General features: G+C 35.6%; 1 protein-coding gene across 1 annotated transcript in view; it reads left to right on the top strand.

Moving 5' to 3' along the window:
• HOOK1 (hook microtubule tethering protein 1) overlaps positions 1 to 18,532 on the top strand; it is a 65,918-nt gene that overhangs the window by 30,917 nt on the left and 16,469 nt on the right. The window contains exons 9-12 of the mRNA XM_052637571.1: positions 2,243 to 2,409; positions 9,724 to 9,864; positions 10,927 to 11,128; positions 12,154 to 12,264. Coding sequence (XP_052493531.1) covers positions 2,243 to 2,409; positions 9,724 to 9,864; positions 10,927 to 11,128; positions 12,154 to 12,264 — 621 coding nt within the window. The remainder of the gene's footprint in view (positions 1 to 2,242; positions 2,410 to 9,723; positions 9,865 to 10,926; positions 11,129 to 12,153; positions 12,265 to 18,532) is intronic.

Here is an 18,532-nt window from a genome sequence, read left to right as displayed (position 1 = left end):
GAGCATTACTTTACTAGCATGTGAGATGAGGGCAATTGTGCGATAGTTTGAGCATTCTTTTGCATTGCCTTTCTTTGGGATTGGAATGAAAACAGACCTTTTCCAGTCCTGTGGCCACTGCTGAGTTTTCAAAATTTGCTGGCATATTGAGTGCAGTACTTTCACAGCATCATCTTTCAGGATTTGAAACAGCTCAACTGGAATTCCATCACCTCCACTAGCTTTGCTCGTAGTCATGCTTTCTAAGGCCCACTTGACTTCACATTCCAGGATGTCCGGCTTTAGGTAACAGCCCCTACCCTCAAGCTAATAAGAGATACTCTTTTCTCGTGCCCCCCAGTAGCATAATTCGTCAAAGCACCACATTTTCTGTCCTGTAATTGTGTACATTTCTTCTGTAGGGATCTTAAAGGGTGCATTCTCCATTGTTTTTTTTATCCGAATAACAGGATTGTATTACATGACAGATAATAGTCACTAAACTGCTTATATGACAAGAATGGATGCATGCATTGTACTTAGGAAGAAAAACTCTTTCCTCTTTGTCTGGGAATGGTTTCTCAGACTTTGTGTTACTCGTTTGGAGGACAGCGTTTGTAACTTGCCTACACTGTATTTAAGACTATATAATATAATTTGATTTTTTAAAAAGATTTATTTATTTATTTATTTATTTTTGGCTGCTCTAGGTCTTTGTCACTGTGCATGGGCTTTCTCTTGTTCTGGTGATCAGGAGTTACTTTTTGTTGCAGTGAGAGGGCTTCTCACTGTGGTAGCTTCTCTTGTTGTGAAGCACAGGCTCAGTAATTGTGCTTCTTGGGCTTAGGTGCCCCGTGGCATGTGGAATCTTCCTGGATGAGGAATCAAACCCATGACCCTTGCATTCACAGGTGATTCTTAACCACCAGACCACCAGGGAAGTCCCTATAACTAGATTTTAATTTGCTTTTATTAGCTCGCTATGTTAATATGTAGTCCCATTCACGTAACTAGACTGCGTTGATTACACCTTTTGAAACTATAAATAGCAAATTTGTGCAGTAATATGTTGTGAAAGGGAAAGTCGCTCAGTCATGTCTGACTCTTTGTGACCCCATGGAATTCTCTAAGCCAGAATACTGGAGTGGGTAGCCGTTCCCTTCTCCAGGGGATCTTCCCAATGCAGGGATCGAACCAAGGTCTCCCTCATTGCAGGCGGATTCTTTACCAGCTGAGCCTCTAGGGAAGCCCACAACTTAAAAAGTATTGTAAGTTATGATAAGTCAGCCTTTTTCAAACTAATCTTAGTAAAATCCCATGTACATGTCTGATGTTATTAAAGAAAGAAAAGAAAGAAAGATAGCGCTATTATGTCCAACTGTTGCGATCCCACAAACTGTAGCCCGCCAGGCTCCTCTGTCTGTGGAATTCTCCAGGCAAGAATACTAGAGTGGGTTGTCATTTCCTTCTCCAGGGGGTCTTCCTGACCCAGGAATTGAACCCAGGTCTCCTGCATTGCAGGCAGATGCTTTACCGAGTGTTACTCAGGAAGCATGTCTTATAAAGGGTTGCAGCCTTATCTCTAAATGTTTAAAGATATTTTTAAATGAAAAAGAAGTAGAACTAAGGGAGCAAATGATGCTTATTAACACAAATGTGTAAGTAGAATTAAAAATGTATCAAGTATTGCTATAGATGTCATTCTAAAGTTACATGTTTGTATCCATTTAATATTAAGCAAATAGTTTTAGTGTGCAGTTGGGTTCAGTTTTTTGCTGCTGATTCAGTAACCAAATAATGTGGTTATCCCCTGAAGATACATGTGAATCTGATCATTTTCTACTATGAACCTAAAATGGTAATTTTGTGCATATTTGTTTGTACCTCAGTTTACTAGGTAACAGCATCCTGAAAATACATTTATACGTAAAAGGGAAACAGATTATTTTTTTGAAGTACATAGGTGCATAACATTTTTAGAGACTTAGAAACAGTTTCTTCTCTGACCTAAAGCAAGCAGGAAGTTTGGAAGATATTCTGCTTTATATGTATTAACTCTCTTTTCTCTGTATTAATAAAATTAATTTTATTTCTTCTGATCCAAACCTCCTAGACCCAGAATTCCAGAGCTAGAAGGATCCTTAAGAATTTATCTAGCCTGATTGACCAGGCTAGTTAATGGCTTGGTCAGATTTAGAATCTAGAACTCCACTCTAAACTCTTATTTGCTACTGATGCTTATGTTTGTGTTTTTGATTTTTAGGTGACAGCGCTTCAAGATGAAAAGAATTCACTAGTTTCTGAGAACGAAATGATGAATGAAAAACTTGACCAGTTGGATGGATCTTTTGATGATCCAAATACAATGGTTGCGAAAAAATATTTTCATGCACAGTTGCAACTAGAACAATTACAGGAAGAAAACTTCAGGTAGAATTTTTAGTAGAAATCATTCTATACAGTTTTATTAAACTAATAGCTAAAAATCATAATAGCAACAACTGACGATTAACCATTACAACGCATGTTTAGAATACTAAGTGGATGAAAATACTGTCTAGTATAAGTGGTTCCTGTCCTCGTAGGGCTAACAATCCAGTTAAGAAAGTGGGATACATATCTAAAAAGCAAAACAATTCAAAAGAATGTGTGATGAGGGCCAAACAAAGGCCATAGGCAAGTCCACGAGGAATTTAAAAGAATGATTGCTGAAACCTGGGGAGAAGAGAATTTTTTGCATAGGACAGGGCACTTGATAATTGGAAGAAATATATAAATCTCACACTAAAAGGATGCTTTTCATATCAACTTTTATGTTATTTTGGAAAAAAAAGTGTACATCTAACCTTTGATAAACATTATCTTTTTGTGTGCTTACCCCTGAGCCCTGCAGTGTAAGGCCCTGGTAAACAGGTGCTCCAGTTGTACTGTATGTGTTTTTTTGTTACTTTATTTTGGTATGATTTCCAACTTACTGACAAAAGTTGCAAGAATAGGATAGGGAGCTTCTGTATATTTCTCATTCAGATTCGACGTTTGTTTTACAGTTCTATTCATTTGCTTTAGCAGTCTCTTTACATAGTCACACGTGTATATATGTTTTGTTTTTTGAACCATTTGAGAGTAAACTGGAGACATACTGCTTTACCCCTATGTACTTCAATGTGTATTTCCTAAGAACAAAGATATTCTCTTATAAACCACAGCATAGTAATCAAAATTAGTGAATTGGTCTTTGAAACAAATCATTATCTAATCTATAGATCATATGCAAATTCTATCAGCTTTCTCAGTATCCTTAAAACTTAAGTTTTTTCTTCTTTCAGAATCTAATCCAGGATCGTGCTTTGCATTTAGAAATGGATTCTGACTCAATGGACTATAATTCCATTACTGTCGTCATTCATTTTTATGTTTAAATTGTCCCAGATTTGACCACTGAGAAGCCTTTCAATTAGCCATGTGTCTTTACGATATGTTTCTATCCTTTTTTGAGTATTTTCTTCTTTCTGGCACAACAAAATGTTTCAGACTCTAGTTGTTCTTCCTCGACTCTAGAATCAACCATTTTTCCAAGAAGTCCTGATTCCTTTCTAGTGGAGAATATTATTCTCCACTAGAAAGAGAGATCTATGGTCTAGATGAATTTTTCTATCTAGATTTAGTCTCCACTAAAAACAAAGGTCTATGGTCTCAGTTCGGTTTAGTCACTCAGCTGTGTCTCTTTGCGACCCCACCGACTGCAGCACGCCAGGCTTCCCTGTCCATAACCAACTCCCGGAGCTCACTCAAACTCATGTCCATCGAGTCGGTGATGCTATCCAACCATCTCATCCTCTGTCATCCCCCTCTCCTCCTGCCTTCAGTCTTTTCCAGTGAGTCGGTCCTTCACATTAGTTGGCCAAAGTATTGGAGTTTCAGCTTCAGCATCAGTCCTTCCAGTGAATATTCAGGGAAGATTTCCTTTAGGATGGACTGGATCTCCTTGCAGTCCAAGGAACTCTCAAGAGTCTTCTCCAACACCACTGTTCAAAAGCATCAATTCTTTGGCACTCAGCTTTGTTTATAGTCCAACTCTCACATCCATACATGACTACTGGAAAAACCATAGCTTTGACTAGATGGACTTTTGTTGACAAAGTAATGTCTTTGCTTTTTAATATGCTGTCTAAGTTGATCATGGCTTTTCTTCCAGGGATGGTCTAGATGAATTTTTCTGTCATTGCTTCTGGGCCACCTTGGTGTACAGAGCTAGGAAATACAGTTTTACGGGTTCATGCCAGTCCCTGTTTGCACACGTGTCTATGCATATATCTGTTTATTTCATAGCTACAATTATGAACAGTGAATTCATATTATCATCTTCCATTTCAGTCCAGTGACTTCAGGGTGCATTCTGATTTTCTGCATTTTCGTATTTTAACTCCCTTCTCCAGCATTGAGAAACCTGACTTCCATTTTACTCAGCTGATTTATTCATTTACTCAATCCCAAAACACATTTGAAGTAAGAATCGCTAATCCATGCCTTCTATAAAAAGGTAATGCTACAGTGCAAACTAATGCTACACTTCAGTATGTTTACAGTTCTTTTTCTAAGATAACGTTTACATACTGTGAATTGAGTGAATAGCACTGTTTGGCATCTTTTATTAAAAGCATACATTTGTGTAACTCACATTTTTATCATTTGATAAATCATTTCTGTCACTACAGAAAGTTCCCCTATGTCCCTTCCCAGATAACCCCTATGTCCCAGAGTCTCTTCCGATTATTTTCCAGTATAGATGTGTTTTCTCTGACCTAGAACTTCTTAGAAATTGTAATATGAATTCTTTGGTGACTGGCTTCTTTTGCTCAGCATATTTGTGAAATCTACTGATGTTGCTGAATATATCAGTTCTTTTTTTTTTTTAATTGCTGAGTCGTATTCTGCTAAATGGAATTATTGCACATTGTAACACATTTTGCTTATTCATTTTCCTTTAGATGGACTTTTGAGTTTCCAGATTTTGGCTAATATAAATAAAATGGATATGAACATTGGAATATAAAACTTTTGTGAACATATTTTTTCATTTCCCATTGGCAATTACATAGAGTGGCATTGCTGAGTCACACATTTTGTTTGTGTTATATTTAAAAGATACCAGCAAACCATTTCCCAAAGTGGTCATATTGTTTTACATTCCCACCAGCAGTGCTTGCTGCTGGTTGCTCTAGTTACTCTGCCTGTATAACGTAAGTTGGCCTTATCAGTCTTCTTCATTTTAGTTATTCTAGGGAATGGGTTAAGGGTGTTGAATTGTGGCTTTAATATGCATTTTCCTGATAACTAATGATAATGGTGGTAAGCACCTTTTCATGCGCTTATTTGGACTATATTTTACTATGTGAATTGTCTCTCTACACTGTTAGCCTATTTTTAAATTGGGTTGTCTTTCTTACTGAGTTGTAAGAGTTTAAAAAATATATATTCTGGTTATAGAATCTTTGTCAGATATGCATGTAATAATATTTCATCTTTTCTGTAGCTCGCCACTTCATTTTCAAATGGTATCTATCAGAAATTAAAGTTCTTAGATGAAGTCTGATTTATCAGTATTTTTTAGATTAGTGCTTTTTATGTACTGTCCAAGAAGTCTGTCTAGTCCCTAGTCATGAAAATACTCTAGTATTTCCTTCTAGAACCTTTATAGTTTTATTTTTCACAGTTAGGTCTGTGATCCATCTTGAACTGACTTTTTTGAAAATAGTGTAATATATGGGTGTCAGACTTTACTTTTATTTCCCTTATGCGTATCCTGTTGTTCCAGTATCATCAGGTGAAAAGATTTTTATTTTACTCCATCAAATTGCTTTGGTACCTTTGTGAAAAATGATATAGCCATAAAATTTGGGTGATTTTCTGTATTCAGTTCCTTCGTACTGATGAATTTGTCTGTCCTTAGCCCATAAGACTTGATCTTGACTACTATAGCTCTAAAGTAAGTCATTTAAAATCAGGTAGTGTGAATATTCCCACTCTTTCTTCTCAAAATATGTTTTGACTCTTCTGTGTTTTGCTTTTTTGGTCAGTTTCTCTTAAAAACCTTTTGTGATTATGACTTCAAGTTGTATATGATTGATGCCTTAACCATATTGAGAATTTCTGTTTTATGAATTTAGTATCTTTGTCTATTTGTCTTTAATTTCTTTAGCAATGTTGTATTGTTTCCAGCATAGTATTGTGTGTATCTTCTGTTCATTTCATTCTCAAATATTTAAATTTTTGCTATTACAAACACAGTTACAAAAATTATTCTGAAAAGTTGCTGCTAATATATAGATACACAGTTGACTTTTATATGTTGAAACTTTTATATCTTGAATCTTAATGTCTTGCATTTGAAAACTTGTATGTTTTTCAAAGTTTCCTCTTTTTTTTGTTCAAACAACTTTATTTATTTACTTTTTTATTTTTTGGCCACACTGCTCAGCATGCAGGATCTTGGTTCTCTGACCAGGGTCCAGTCCCGTGCTCCTGCAGTGGAAGTGCCAAGTCTTAACCACTGGGCCACCAGGGAAGCCCTGCAAAGTTTCTTAATTCACTTACTGATTCTAGTAGTTTGTTTTGGTAAAAAATCCTAAAGAATCTGCAGTCATCTATTAATAGACCTTTACCTCTTCCTTTTATTATTTCTGCCTTGTCTTTATTTTCCTCGCTTTGAATGGGAGCAAACATCTTGCTGTGTTCTGGGTCTTGGGGAGAAAATGTCCAATTAAGTACAGTCAAGTATGAAGCTAGCTAAATAGTTTTTTTTAATATGTATTTGTTTATTTCTGGCTGTGCTGGGTCTTTGTTATTGTGTGGGCTTTCTCTAGTTGTGGAGAGTCGGCAGTACTCTCCAGTTGCAGTAGTTGTGGAGAGTGGCGGATACTCTCTAGCTGAGTGCCAGCTTCTTGTTGCAGCATCTTATTTCGGAGCACGGGGTCTAGGCGCACGGATCAGTAGCTGCAGCACGTGGTCTCTAGAGCACAGGCCCAGCAGTCGTGGCACATGGGCTTAGTTGGCTCTGCTGCATGTGGAATCTTCCTGGACCAGGAATCAAGCTTGTGTCCCCTGCATTGGCAGGCAGGTTCTCTACCACTGAGCCACCAGGGAAGCCTGCTGTAGAGTTTTTAAATTGGCTTTTTATCAGATTGAAAGAGTTCTCCGTTATTTCTGCCTTGCTAAGAGTTTTTATCATTTATCAGCGTTGATTTTTGTCTTAGGACTTCTGTGCATCTTGAAAAAAGATGATTTGGTTTTTCTTTTTTATTCTTTTAATATGATTAATTTTTGAATGTTAAAAAAATTTGTGTTCCAGAGAAAAACCACCTTGGTCATATTTTCTTATCTTATACACATATGACTCGATTTGATTTGTTGATATTTTGCAAGTATTTTTGTGTCTTGTCTTTATAATAGATACTGGTCTATAACTTTTTTCTCTTGTAATGTCTTTCAGGTTTTGTTCTGCTAGTCTCATAGAATAATTGGGAAATACTCTCTCCTCTTTTTTCTGAAAGAGTTTATGTAAGAATGACATTATTTCTTCCTTCAATATTTGATAGAATTAATCAGTAAAACAATTGGATCTGTGGTTTTCTTTGTGAAAAGGCTTCTAATGACACATGTAATTTATTTAATGGTTCATAGGCTTTTCAGATTTTGTTTCATATTATGTCAATTTCCTAAATTGTCTTTTTCAAGGTATATATTTATTTGATTTAAGTTGTTTAGTTTATTGGCATGAAGTTTTTCATAATATTCTATTTATGGTCCCTTTAATGATTGTAGGAGCTGTAACGGTGTTTCCTTTTTCATTCTTGATGTTGGTAATTTGTGTTTTCTTTCATTTTTCTTGGTCACCCTTGCTTGAGGTTCATCAATTTTATTAATCTTACACCCTTTATTAATTGAACAGCCTTTATTAGTTTCCCATAGTTTGAGTTTTAGATCTCTGTTCTTTATTCCTTTCCTTTTACTTACTTTGGATTTGATTTGCTCTTCTTTTTCTAGCCTCCTAAAGTTAGACAATTGATTTTAAGCATTTCTTTATTTCTGTTATAAGCCTTTAAAACTGTAAATTTCTCTCTAAGCACTGATTTAGCTGTGTCCCTAAAATCTGATTTGATTGCGTTTCTGTTATTATTCAGTTCAAAATATCTTCTAATTTCCTCTCTGATTTCTTTTCTGACTCAGGAATCATTTAGAAATGTATTTTTAAATTTCCAAATATTTAAGGCTTTTCTCCAAACTTCTCATTGTGACTGATTCCTAATTTAATTTCCTCATGGTTAGAGAATATAATCCATAAGACTTCATTCTTTTTAATATTTATGATACCTATTGATCATCACATGTTTTATTGCAGTGAATATTCCATGTGTACTTGCAAAGGATGTGTATTTTTTTTTTTTTACTGACATGCTTCACAAATATTTATTATATCAAGCTGATTAGTACGGTTATTCAGATTTCTTCTGTATTTGACATTTTTGGTTAGTTCTTTCATTTATTGGGAGACTGATGTCAACATTCTTGACAATAATTATGGATTTGTAGATCTCTGATTCTGTCAGTTTTTGCTTCATCTGTTTTAAAATTTTGTTTTTAGTTGCATATAATTTTTTGATATGTCTTTCTGACGGCTTGACCCTGTGATAATTGTGAAATATCTATACCTTTGGTAATACTTTTTGTATTAAACCATTTTTTGATGTTAAGATAAATACCCCAGTTTTCTTTGCTTATTGTTTGCATGATACTTATTTTCATCTTTTTACTTTTAACCTATTGTGTCTTGATATTTAAAATGTTTCTTATAACTAGTATATATTTGAGCCTTGCTTTTTTATCCAGTCTGATAGTCTCTGCCTTTTTAATTGGTGTGTTTAGTCCTTTTGCCCTTTACATAATTTTTGATATGGCTGTGCTTAGGGTCTATCAGTTTGCTATTTTTCATTTGTCATATCTGTTCTTGTGTTTATTCTTCTTTTCTGCATTATTGTCAGCTGATCAAGTAATTTTTAAATATCTTTATCACTATATAGTCATTTTAGTTTTTGTTGCTCTTGGGTTCAAAGTATTTATTCTTTATCACAGACTATACTTAGAGTTCATATTTCACCACTTTACGTACTGTGTACATTTTTGGATAACTTTATATGGTTTCTCTTTTTCTTTTGAAATTAAAATTCCTGTTTGAACTAGAGAACCAGGCTCAGTGTTTCAAAGTGATAATGAAAATTCAGAACATTACTGGCTTATCAGTTCTTACAAGTAACCGCACTAATGCAAGATGTTAATAATAAGGGAGACTGGGGAATGAGACAACCATGAGAGAATATATAGGAACTTTGTACTTTCTGTTCAGTTTTTCTGGAAAAAAAAAAAAAAGTCTATTAATTTTTTTAAGTAAAAAAAATCATTTGACCATAAATGGTAAGAGTTTACTTTTGGACTTCTAATTGTCATTGATCCATATGTCTAGCTTTATGGTAGTATGACACTATCATGATTACTGTAGCTCTGTAGTAACTTTTAAAATTGGAAAGTGTGAGTTCTCCAACTTTTTTTAAGCTATTGTTTTGAAACTAAGGACTAGAAAGTAGCTTAGTGGAATCAAACATTTTAAAAGTAAGTTTTGCGAAGCTCATATCTCAGTGAAAAAACAAATAATGGAAATTACATTATAAATACTTGTTTTCTTTATGCAAGGCTTGAAGCTGCAAAAGATGATTACCGTGTTCACTGTGAAGAACTTGAAAAGCAATTAATTGAATTTCAACATAGGAATGATGAATTGACTAGTCTTGCTGAGGAAACAAGAGCCCTGAAAGATGAAATAGATGTTCTTAGGTATGGCATGTCTAAATATAATTATGTCACTTCTCATTTTGGTATTCTATATTTTAATTAAGGAATCTTACAGTTATACCTGTGTATCAAGTATTGATCAGTTTTTATCCAAGTTCCTAGTCTTTACTTCTTTTATGTTTGTTGATAGTTATGTGAAGTTTTAGGATAATATTTGATTCCTGTTAGGACAGATTTTCATATTAGAACCATAAACCTTTTTCTTATTTCTGATTAAGCTGAGTTATTTTTAGATACATTTGACTTGACCTTCTTGTACTTACTAGTACATCTTGTGAAATTTTTGTGTAAGAAATGTATTCTCACAAACCATATTTTGACATTTGATAAAATTATAGATAAGAACCCTAGCATTTATTTCAAGATTATCCCAGGTTCTCTTATTGTCTTTGACAGTACAGAGTTTATAATGAGCTTTGGCTGTGAAATGTTAAGCAAAGAATCTGTTTAAATGGTTTTTTATGTTAATTTTTCTTAATTAACCATTTCTTACACAGTTTTTAATGTTCATTTAAAACAAAATCTTTATAAGCATTAATTTTAACCTTCACGTGATATTGAAATGATTCTGTTTATTTATTCTCCATCCCATTTGTCAGGTGTGCACAACTCTAAAGGGAAGTGCTTTGCCAAACAAATTGTAAATTCAGTCAACTTACTGAATATATCAAATACTTAAAACAAACTACATTAGATTTATGCACAGAGCACAACTGGTGTGTAAATTAAAATGCAGCTCAGAATTGTTCAGCTGTATTTACAAAACCATTCTTTTTTTAATACATTGTTGTGATGTATAGAATAGTTCGATAATACAGTGTGTCAAATTTCGAGCATTTTATTTTGATGACTTTATAACAGAAGGGTTGAACTTTCTGAGCCCATTTCCAGATTTCTCACAAAGTTAATGATCTCTTTTCTTTCCCTCTCATTTTTTTTAACCAGTTGATAGTTCATTTGGAAGACTCCTTTTCCAGCCAGAATAACACTGTTATGTGCATTTACTTGTTTTTATACAGTAATGTTTAATCTTTGTTATTATAGGGCTACCTCTGATAAAGCAAATAAACTGGAGTCTACAGTTGAGATATATCGTCAGAAGCTACAAGATCTGAATGACCTTCGCAAGCAGGTGAAAACTTTACAGGAAACAAACATGATGTACATGCATAATACAGTCAGCTTAGAGGAGGAATTAAAGAAGGCAAATGCTGCGCGCACACAATTAGAAACATACAAGAGACAGGTAAGAAAATATCTGAAGTTTTTTAATCAGTGAGATTGAAAGAGGGTAACTTTTCACTCCTTAAGAAGGAGGTAGCAGTGAGTAAGCGCTGTGCTGTGCTGTGCTTAGTTGCTCAGTCATGTCCGACTCTTTGCAGTCCCATGCACTGTGTAGCCCGCCAGGCTCCTCTGTCCATTGGGATTCTCCAGGCAAGAATACTGGAGTGGGTTGCCATGCCCTCCTCCAGGGGATCTTGCCAACCCAGGAATAGAACCCACGTCTCACACATTGCAGGTGGATTATTTACCATCTGAGCCACCAGGGAAGCCCAGAAATACTGGAGTGGGTAGTCTATTCCTTCTCCAGGGAAACTTCCCGACCCAGGAATAGAACTGGGGTCTCCTGCATTTCAGGTGGATTCTTTACCGGCTGAGCAACCCAGGAAGCCCCAGATAAACACTACTTGTAGTCAGTTGTGTACTTCTTATTATCACATGTATCTTCTATCTGTAATTTTAATTCAAGAGTTGATCATTGAGTTTGTGTTTTCTAGGTCTTTTGGACTTCCCTGATAGCTTAGTTGGTAAAGAATCTGTCTGCAGTGCAGGAGACCTTGGTTTGATTCCTGGGTCAGGAAGATCTGCTGGAGAAGGGATAAACCACCCACTCCAGTATTATTGGGCTTCCCTTGTGGCATTTTTATTGGCTTCTGAGCTTTTGTATACTTTGGGGATATTTTGTTGTTTCATTAACCTTGCTGATAACCAGGGATAAATACCTAGAGAATGGAGTTATAACCTAAAATATTCTCTTTTGCTATTTGTCAAACACCCTAGAGAAACAGTAGAAGACTTATTTTTTTTGCTAAATTATTGTGTATTTTAAAACTTATTTTAATTTTTTTTATTTATATGCCATTTCCACAAATATTTAAAATTAGACTGTAATCTTACTATAAATTTTATTTCCAGTTTTTCATTTGTTGATCTCTGAAATGCTATCAATATTATATACTCTTTATTTTCTACTTTTGTTTCTGATAAAAGGTTCAGGATCTTCATGTTAAACTTTCCTCTGAATCCAAAAGGGCAGACACACTAGCATTTGAAATGAAGCGGCTTGAAGAAAAACACGAAGCTTTACTTAAGGAAAAAGAGGTAAACACAAATATAATTGATGTGAAATATGTATGTCCTGTTTTAGTTTTAATATTGTCCTTGATGTTTTAAGAATGGAAGTGATGTAACCAGTTCTTCTTTCTCCAAATTGAAATTAGTGATGTAAAAGAAAGTCTTGTAGAAATTCTTTATGCAGTTTTGTAAGTTTTCTTGATATGGTAAGATGAAGTCATGTCTCAGTGCACGTGTTCCAGCTCTAGACTGTCAATTCCTTGAAAGCGAGGACCATAGATGCAATTTTTAAAAGCTTTATTAGGATATAATTTACATATCATAAATTTCACCTATTTAAAAGGTATAGTTCAATGGTGTTTAATGTATTCAGAGCTGGAAACCATCATCGTTTTAGAATTCTGTCATCATTCCAAAGAGACCCTGTGCCTGATAGCAGTTATTCTGCATCTGGTCCTCTTTTCCCCAGCCTTAGCAACCATTAATCTACTTGCTGTCTGTGAATTTGCCTGGTCTGTCCCGAATATATAACCGTACACTTTATGACTTTTGTGACTGGGTTCCATCGTTTAGCATGATACTTTCAAGGTTCATCAGTGTTGTAGCATGTATCAGCACTGCATTCATTTTTATTGCTGAGTAGTAATCTGTCAGACTTTATTTTGGGGGCCTCCAAAATCACTGCAGATGGTGATTGCAGCCATGAAATTAAAAGACGCTTACTCCTTGGAAGAAAAGTTATGACCAACCTAGACAGCATATTCAAAAGCAGAGACATTGCTTTGCCAACAAAGGTCCGTCTAGTCAAGGCTATGGTTTTTCCAGTGGTCATGTATGGATGTGAGAGTTGGACTGTGAAGAAAGCTGAGTGCCAAAGAATTGATGCTTTTGAACTGTGGTGTTGGAGAAGACTCTTGAGAGTCCCTTGGATTGCAAGGAGATCCAACCAGTCCATCCAAAGGAGATCAGTCCTGGGTGTTCTTTGGAAGGACTGATGCTGAAGCTGAAACTCCAATACTTTGGCCACCTCACGTGAAGAGTTGACTCATTGGAAAAGACCCTGATGCTGGGAGGAATTGGGCTGGAGGAGAAGGGGACAACAGAGGATGAGATGGCTGGATGACATCACCAACTCGATGGACATGAGTTTGGGTAAACTGCTGGAGTTGGTGATGGACAGGGAGACCTGATGTGCTGCAATTCATGGGGTCACAAAGAGTTGGACACAACTGAGCAACTGAACTGAACTGAATTGAGTAATCTGTTATATGGATATACCACATTTTATTTATCTGTTCATCAGTGGAAACAAAGTCCAATTGGGTTGTTTCCACATTTTATCTATTAAATGAATAATGTGGCTATGAACATTTATGTACAAGTTTTTATGTGGACACATGTCTTCATTTCTTGAATAGGTGTTGAAGAATGGTATTGCTGGGTCATATGGTAGGTGTTTAACATTTTTAAGAATTACCAGACTTTTCTAAAGTGGATGAACCATTTTTCATTCTCACTAGCAGTTTGTAAAAGATTCCAAGTTCTCCCAACTCTTGTCAAATCATGTTGAATTTTAATTTTGGCTATCCTAGTAGGTATGAAGTATATCCTAGTAGGTATGAAGTATTATATCATTGTGGTTTTGATTTGTATTTCCCTAATGACAAATGATGTTGAACATCTTTTCATGAACTTATTGACCATTTCTGATTTTATTTCTTTGAGAAATACCTCTTCAGATTCTTTAGACCATATTTTATTTGTTATTTGCTTTTTTATTTTTGAGTTCTAAGAGTTCTTTATATATTCTAGATACAAATCTCTTGTCAGATGCATGGTTTGCAAATATTTTCTCCCATTCTGTGAGTCATCTTTGCACTTTTTAAATGGTGTGTGTGTGTGTGTGTGTGTATGTCTATGTCTGTGTGTGTATTGCAGCAGAATAGTTTTTTATTTGATGAAAACAAAGTTATCTACTTTTTTCTTTTGTGTTTTTTTTGGTGGTGTTTCTGTGACACCATTGGGTAACCTTAAGGTTATAAAGGTTTATTCCTCTGTTTTCTTTTATATTTTTAGCTCTTATATTGACTCTGTGATCAGTATTGAATTCATTTTTATGTGGTGTGAGATAGGTTTCTTAACTTTCTTCCTCTGTGTTTAGATATTCATTTGTCTCAGCACCATTTGTTGACATGACTGTTCTTTCCCCCACTGAATATTCTTGATACTCTTGTTAAAAATCAGTTGACATGGTCCTGAATGATGGATATGTTATACCTTTGTCAAAACTCATAAAAATGAAACAAAGCATGTACCCTAATGTAGACTTATGTCCTTTAGTTAAAAATAGTGTATCACTTTTGGCTTATCAGTTCTTAGAAGTAACCACACTAATGCAAGATGTTAATAATAAGGGAAACTGGGGAGTTGGTGGGGAGGATGATGGAATATATGCGAACTTTGTACTTTCTGTTCAGGGTTTTTAAAACCTATTAATTTTTTTAAAGTAAAAAGCATTTGGCCACAAATGTTAGAGTTTATTTCCAGATTTTTAACTGTCATTGATATATATGTCTAATTTTATGGTAATACCACACTGTCATGATTACTGAAGCTTTATACTAAGTTGAAATTGGAAAGTATACTCATTTGAAATAAGTTCTCCAACTTTTTCTTTGGAAAGCTATTGTTTTGGTTATTCTTGGTCTCTAGCATTTCATACGAATCTAAGGGTCAGATTATTGTTCCTGCAAAATAGCCAGATTGAAATATTGATAGAAATTTCCTGAATCTGTTGATCAGTTTGGAAACCTGGCCACCTTAATAGCATTAAGTTTTCTGATCCATTAATATGTCATAACATTCCATATATTTAGGTCTTTAGTTTCTTTCAATAGTGTTCTGTAGTTTTCATAAGATTCACACCTTTTAAAACTGTTCGTGATTGTTTTATTCTTTCTAATGTCAGTGTTAACATATAGAAATACAATTTATTTTTTGACATCGATCTTGTATTTTATTTACATCCTTGTTGGATTCCCTTAGTATTTCTAATAGTTTTTAGTGAATTCTTTAGGATTTTTATATACAAAATCAGGACATCTGTAAATATAGATAGTTTTACTTCTTTTTTTACATTCTGAATGTCTTTTATTTCTTGTTAAATTGTCCTGTCTAGAACCTTTAGTACTTTGTTGAAGGAAATGGCAAGGTGAGAGTATCTTTCTCTTGTTTCCAATATTAGGAAGAAAGCATTCATTCTTTCACCATGATGTGTCTTACTCGTTGTGGATTTTATTTGTAGATTCCTTCTGTCAGGTTAAAGAAGCTTTAATTCCTAATTTGTTCCATGTTTTATGCTGAAAGGGTTCTGGATTTTGTCGACTTCTATTTCTGGGCTAGTAGGGTAACACATAGTTCTTGTCTTTTACTGTATTGATGTCATGTGTTACATTGATTTTTTTAAAAATCTTAAACCAGTTTGTGTTCTTAAGGTAAATTCTACTTAGTCATAGGGTATAATCACTTTTGTATGTTGCTTGATTCAGTTTGCTAGTATTTTGTTGAGTGTTTTCCCATCCATATTATAAGAGATATTGGTTGGTAGTTTTCTTTTGATGTCATTGCCTGGTTTTGGTGTCAAGGTGATATGATATAAAATGCATTGAGAAAATGTTCCTGCATCTTTGGTCTTAGTTCACTTGAAGTCTTTGACTAGTATGTCCACCCACTAGTGTCATCTCATTGACTCTTTCAGTTAACTGTTCATTTTTTTTTTTCCCCTGTGTAGGAATGTCTCTGTTTCTTTGCATGTATTTTGTTGTTGTTGTTGAAAATATGACCTTTAAAATAATAATGTGTTTCAACTCTGGAAATCAGATTTCCTCCCAACCTCAGGGTTTTTTGTTTTTGGTGGTTTTTTAGTGACTCTTTTGGACTAATTCTATAAAGTTTTTTTTTTTTTTTCTTTGTAATGTGCAGCCACTGCATTCTCTGCTCAGTAACCGTTGAGATCAGTTAATGATTTGTCAACTATTTCCGTAGATCTCCCAATCTTTGCCAAAGGACTCAATGTGTATTTAGTTAGGAAAACATCTTCAGTTCTTAGGAAGTTTAAAACTCTGCCTTTGCCTTTATTTCCTGTTTGCACAGGGCTTCAGGTTTATCCAGGGCTGAGACATTGGGGTCCTCTAAGGTTATTTCTGGGCATGCACACAGCTCTGTACATAGCTGACCTCCTAGATCTCCAGGAATATGTTCGGACTTTTTAACATCCTCTGTGGATATCTTGTTTCTCAGCTCTTCCTTGTAAGTTTTTGGCAAGAGTCTTGTTTGCCTTAACTGGCATCATGCCTTCAGCAGCTATAATGAAAGCAATTGCTGATGATTGTTTTTTACAGATGCCTAAGGAATATTTTCTGGCACAGCAAGCACCAAATTAGCTCAAATAATGAAAAGCATGATTGGGACTTCTCCAGGGTGCTGTTTGACAGACCAAATAGTGATAGCTTTCTTTTTCTTTTTTTAAAAAATATATCTAGCATGGAGCTTTTAAAGAAGAGTTTCATAGCTAGTCAGCCTTTCCAGGTGGTGGTAACCTCTGCTTTTCAAAGCTACTCAAGGCTACTCCATGGTTGGGGAGAAGGTGATATAGTAATCAGGATAGTTAAAAGAACAAAAAGCTCACTGTACTGAGCTTTAGCACAGTTTCTTTAATAAGTGCACCTCAGATCATGGCAAACCTTTGGTTAATCTTCAGAATTTTTGAAAAGCTGATTTTAACAAATTGCAAGTGTTCACATTGCATTTATGAAGGAACAGATTTATAGGGGTCCTGATGCCTGACTGTAGTTATAATTTACAGTGTTCAGAGATCCTTAGAACATCTGTACACACTGGCCTAAGGACCCTTGGAATCAGTTACCAATTTACTGCTAAGTTGATATGAGCCACATAATGGACATTATAGGGTTTTATTTATTGATTTGAAGTATCCAGTTCCAGTTCAGTCACTCAGTTGTGTCCGACTCTTTGCGACCCCATGAATCGCAGCACGCCAGGCCTCCCTGTCCATCACTGTCTCCTGGAGTTCACTCAGACTCACGTCCATCGAGTCCGTGATGCCATCCAGCCATCTCATCCTCTGTCGTCCCCTTCTCCTCCTGCCCCCAATCCCTCCCAGCATCAGAGTCTTTTCCAATGAGTCAACTCTTCGCATGAGGTGGCCAAAGTACTGGAGCTTCAGCTTTAGCATCATTCCTTCCAAAGAAATCCCAGGGTTGATCTCTTTCAGAATGGACTGGTTGGATCTCCTTGCAGTCCAAGGGACTCTAAAGAGTCTTCTCCAACACCACTGTTCAAAAGCATCAATTCTTCGGTGCTCAGCCTTCTTCACAGTCCAACTCTCACATCCATACATGACTACTGGAAAAACCATAGCCTTGACTAGACGGACCTTAGTCGGCAAAGTAATGTCTCTGCTTTTCAATATGCTATCTAGGTTGGTCATCACTTTTCTTCCAAGGAGTAAGCGTCTTTTAATTTCATGGCTGCAATCACCATCTGCAGTGATTTAGGAGCCCGAAAAAATAAAGTCTAACACTGTTTCTACTGTTTCCCGATTTATTTCCCATGAAGTGATGGGACTGGATGCCACGATCTTTGTTTTCTGAATGTTGAGCTTTAAGCAAACATTTTCACTCTCCTCTTTTACTTTCATCAAGAGGCTTTTTAGCTCCTCTTCACTTTCTGTCATAAGGATGGTGTCAACTGCATATCTGAGGTTATTGATATTTCTCCCAGCAATTGATTCCAGCTTGTGTTTCTTTCAGTCCAGCATTTCTCATGATGTACTCTGCAGATAAGTTAAATAAGCAGGGTGACAATATACAGCCTTGATGTACTCCTTTTCCTATTTGGAACCAGCATGGTGTTCCACGTCCAGTTCTAACTGTTGCTTCCTGACCTGCATACAGATTTCTCAAGAGGCAGGCAGGTTAGGTGGTCTGGTATTCCCATCTCTTTCAGAATTTTCCACAGTTGATTGTGATCCACACAGTCAAAGGCTTTGGCATAGTCAATAAAGCAGAAATAGATGTTTTTCTGGAACTCTTGCTTTTTCCATGATCCAGTGGATGTTGGCAATTTGATCTCTGGTTCCTCTGCCTTTTCTAAAACCAGCTTGAACATCTGGGAGTTCACAGTTCACGTATTGCTGAAGCCTGGCTTGGAGAATTTTGAGCATTACTTTGCTAGAGTGTGAGATGAGTGCAATTGTGCGATAGTTTGAGCATTC

Source organism: Budorcas taxicolor, chromosome 3 (genome assembly GCF_023091745.1).
Source record: "Budorcas taxicolor isolate Tak-1 chromosome 3, Takin1.1, whole genome shotgun sequence".
NCBI lineage: Eukaryota > Metazoa > Chordata > Mammalia > Artiodactyla > Bovidae > Budorcas > Budorcas taxicolor.
Note: the sequence above shows the minus strand (reverse complement) of the source record. Positions and strands in the feature narration are given on the sequence as shown.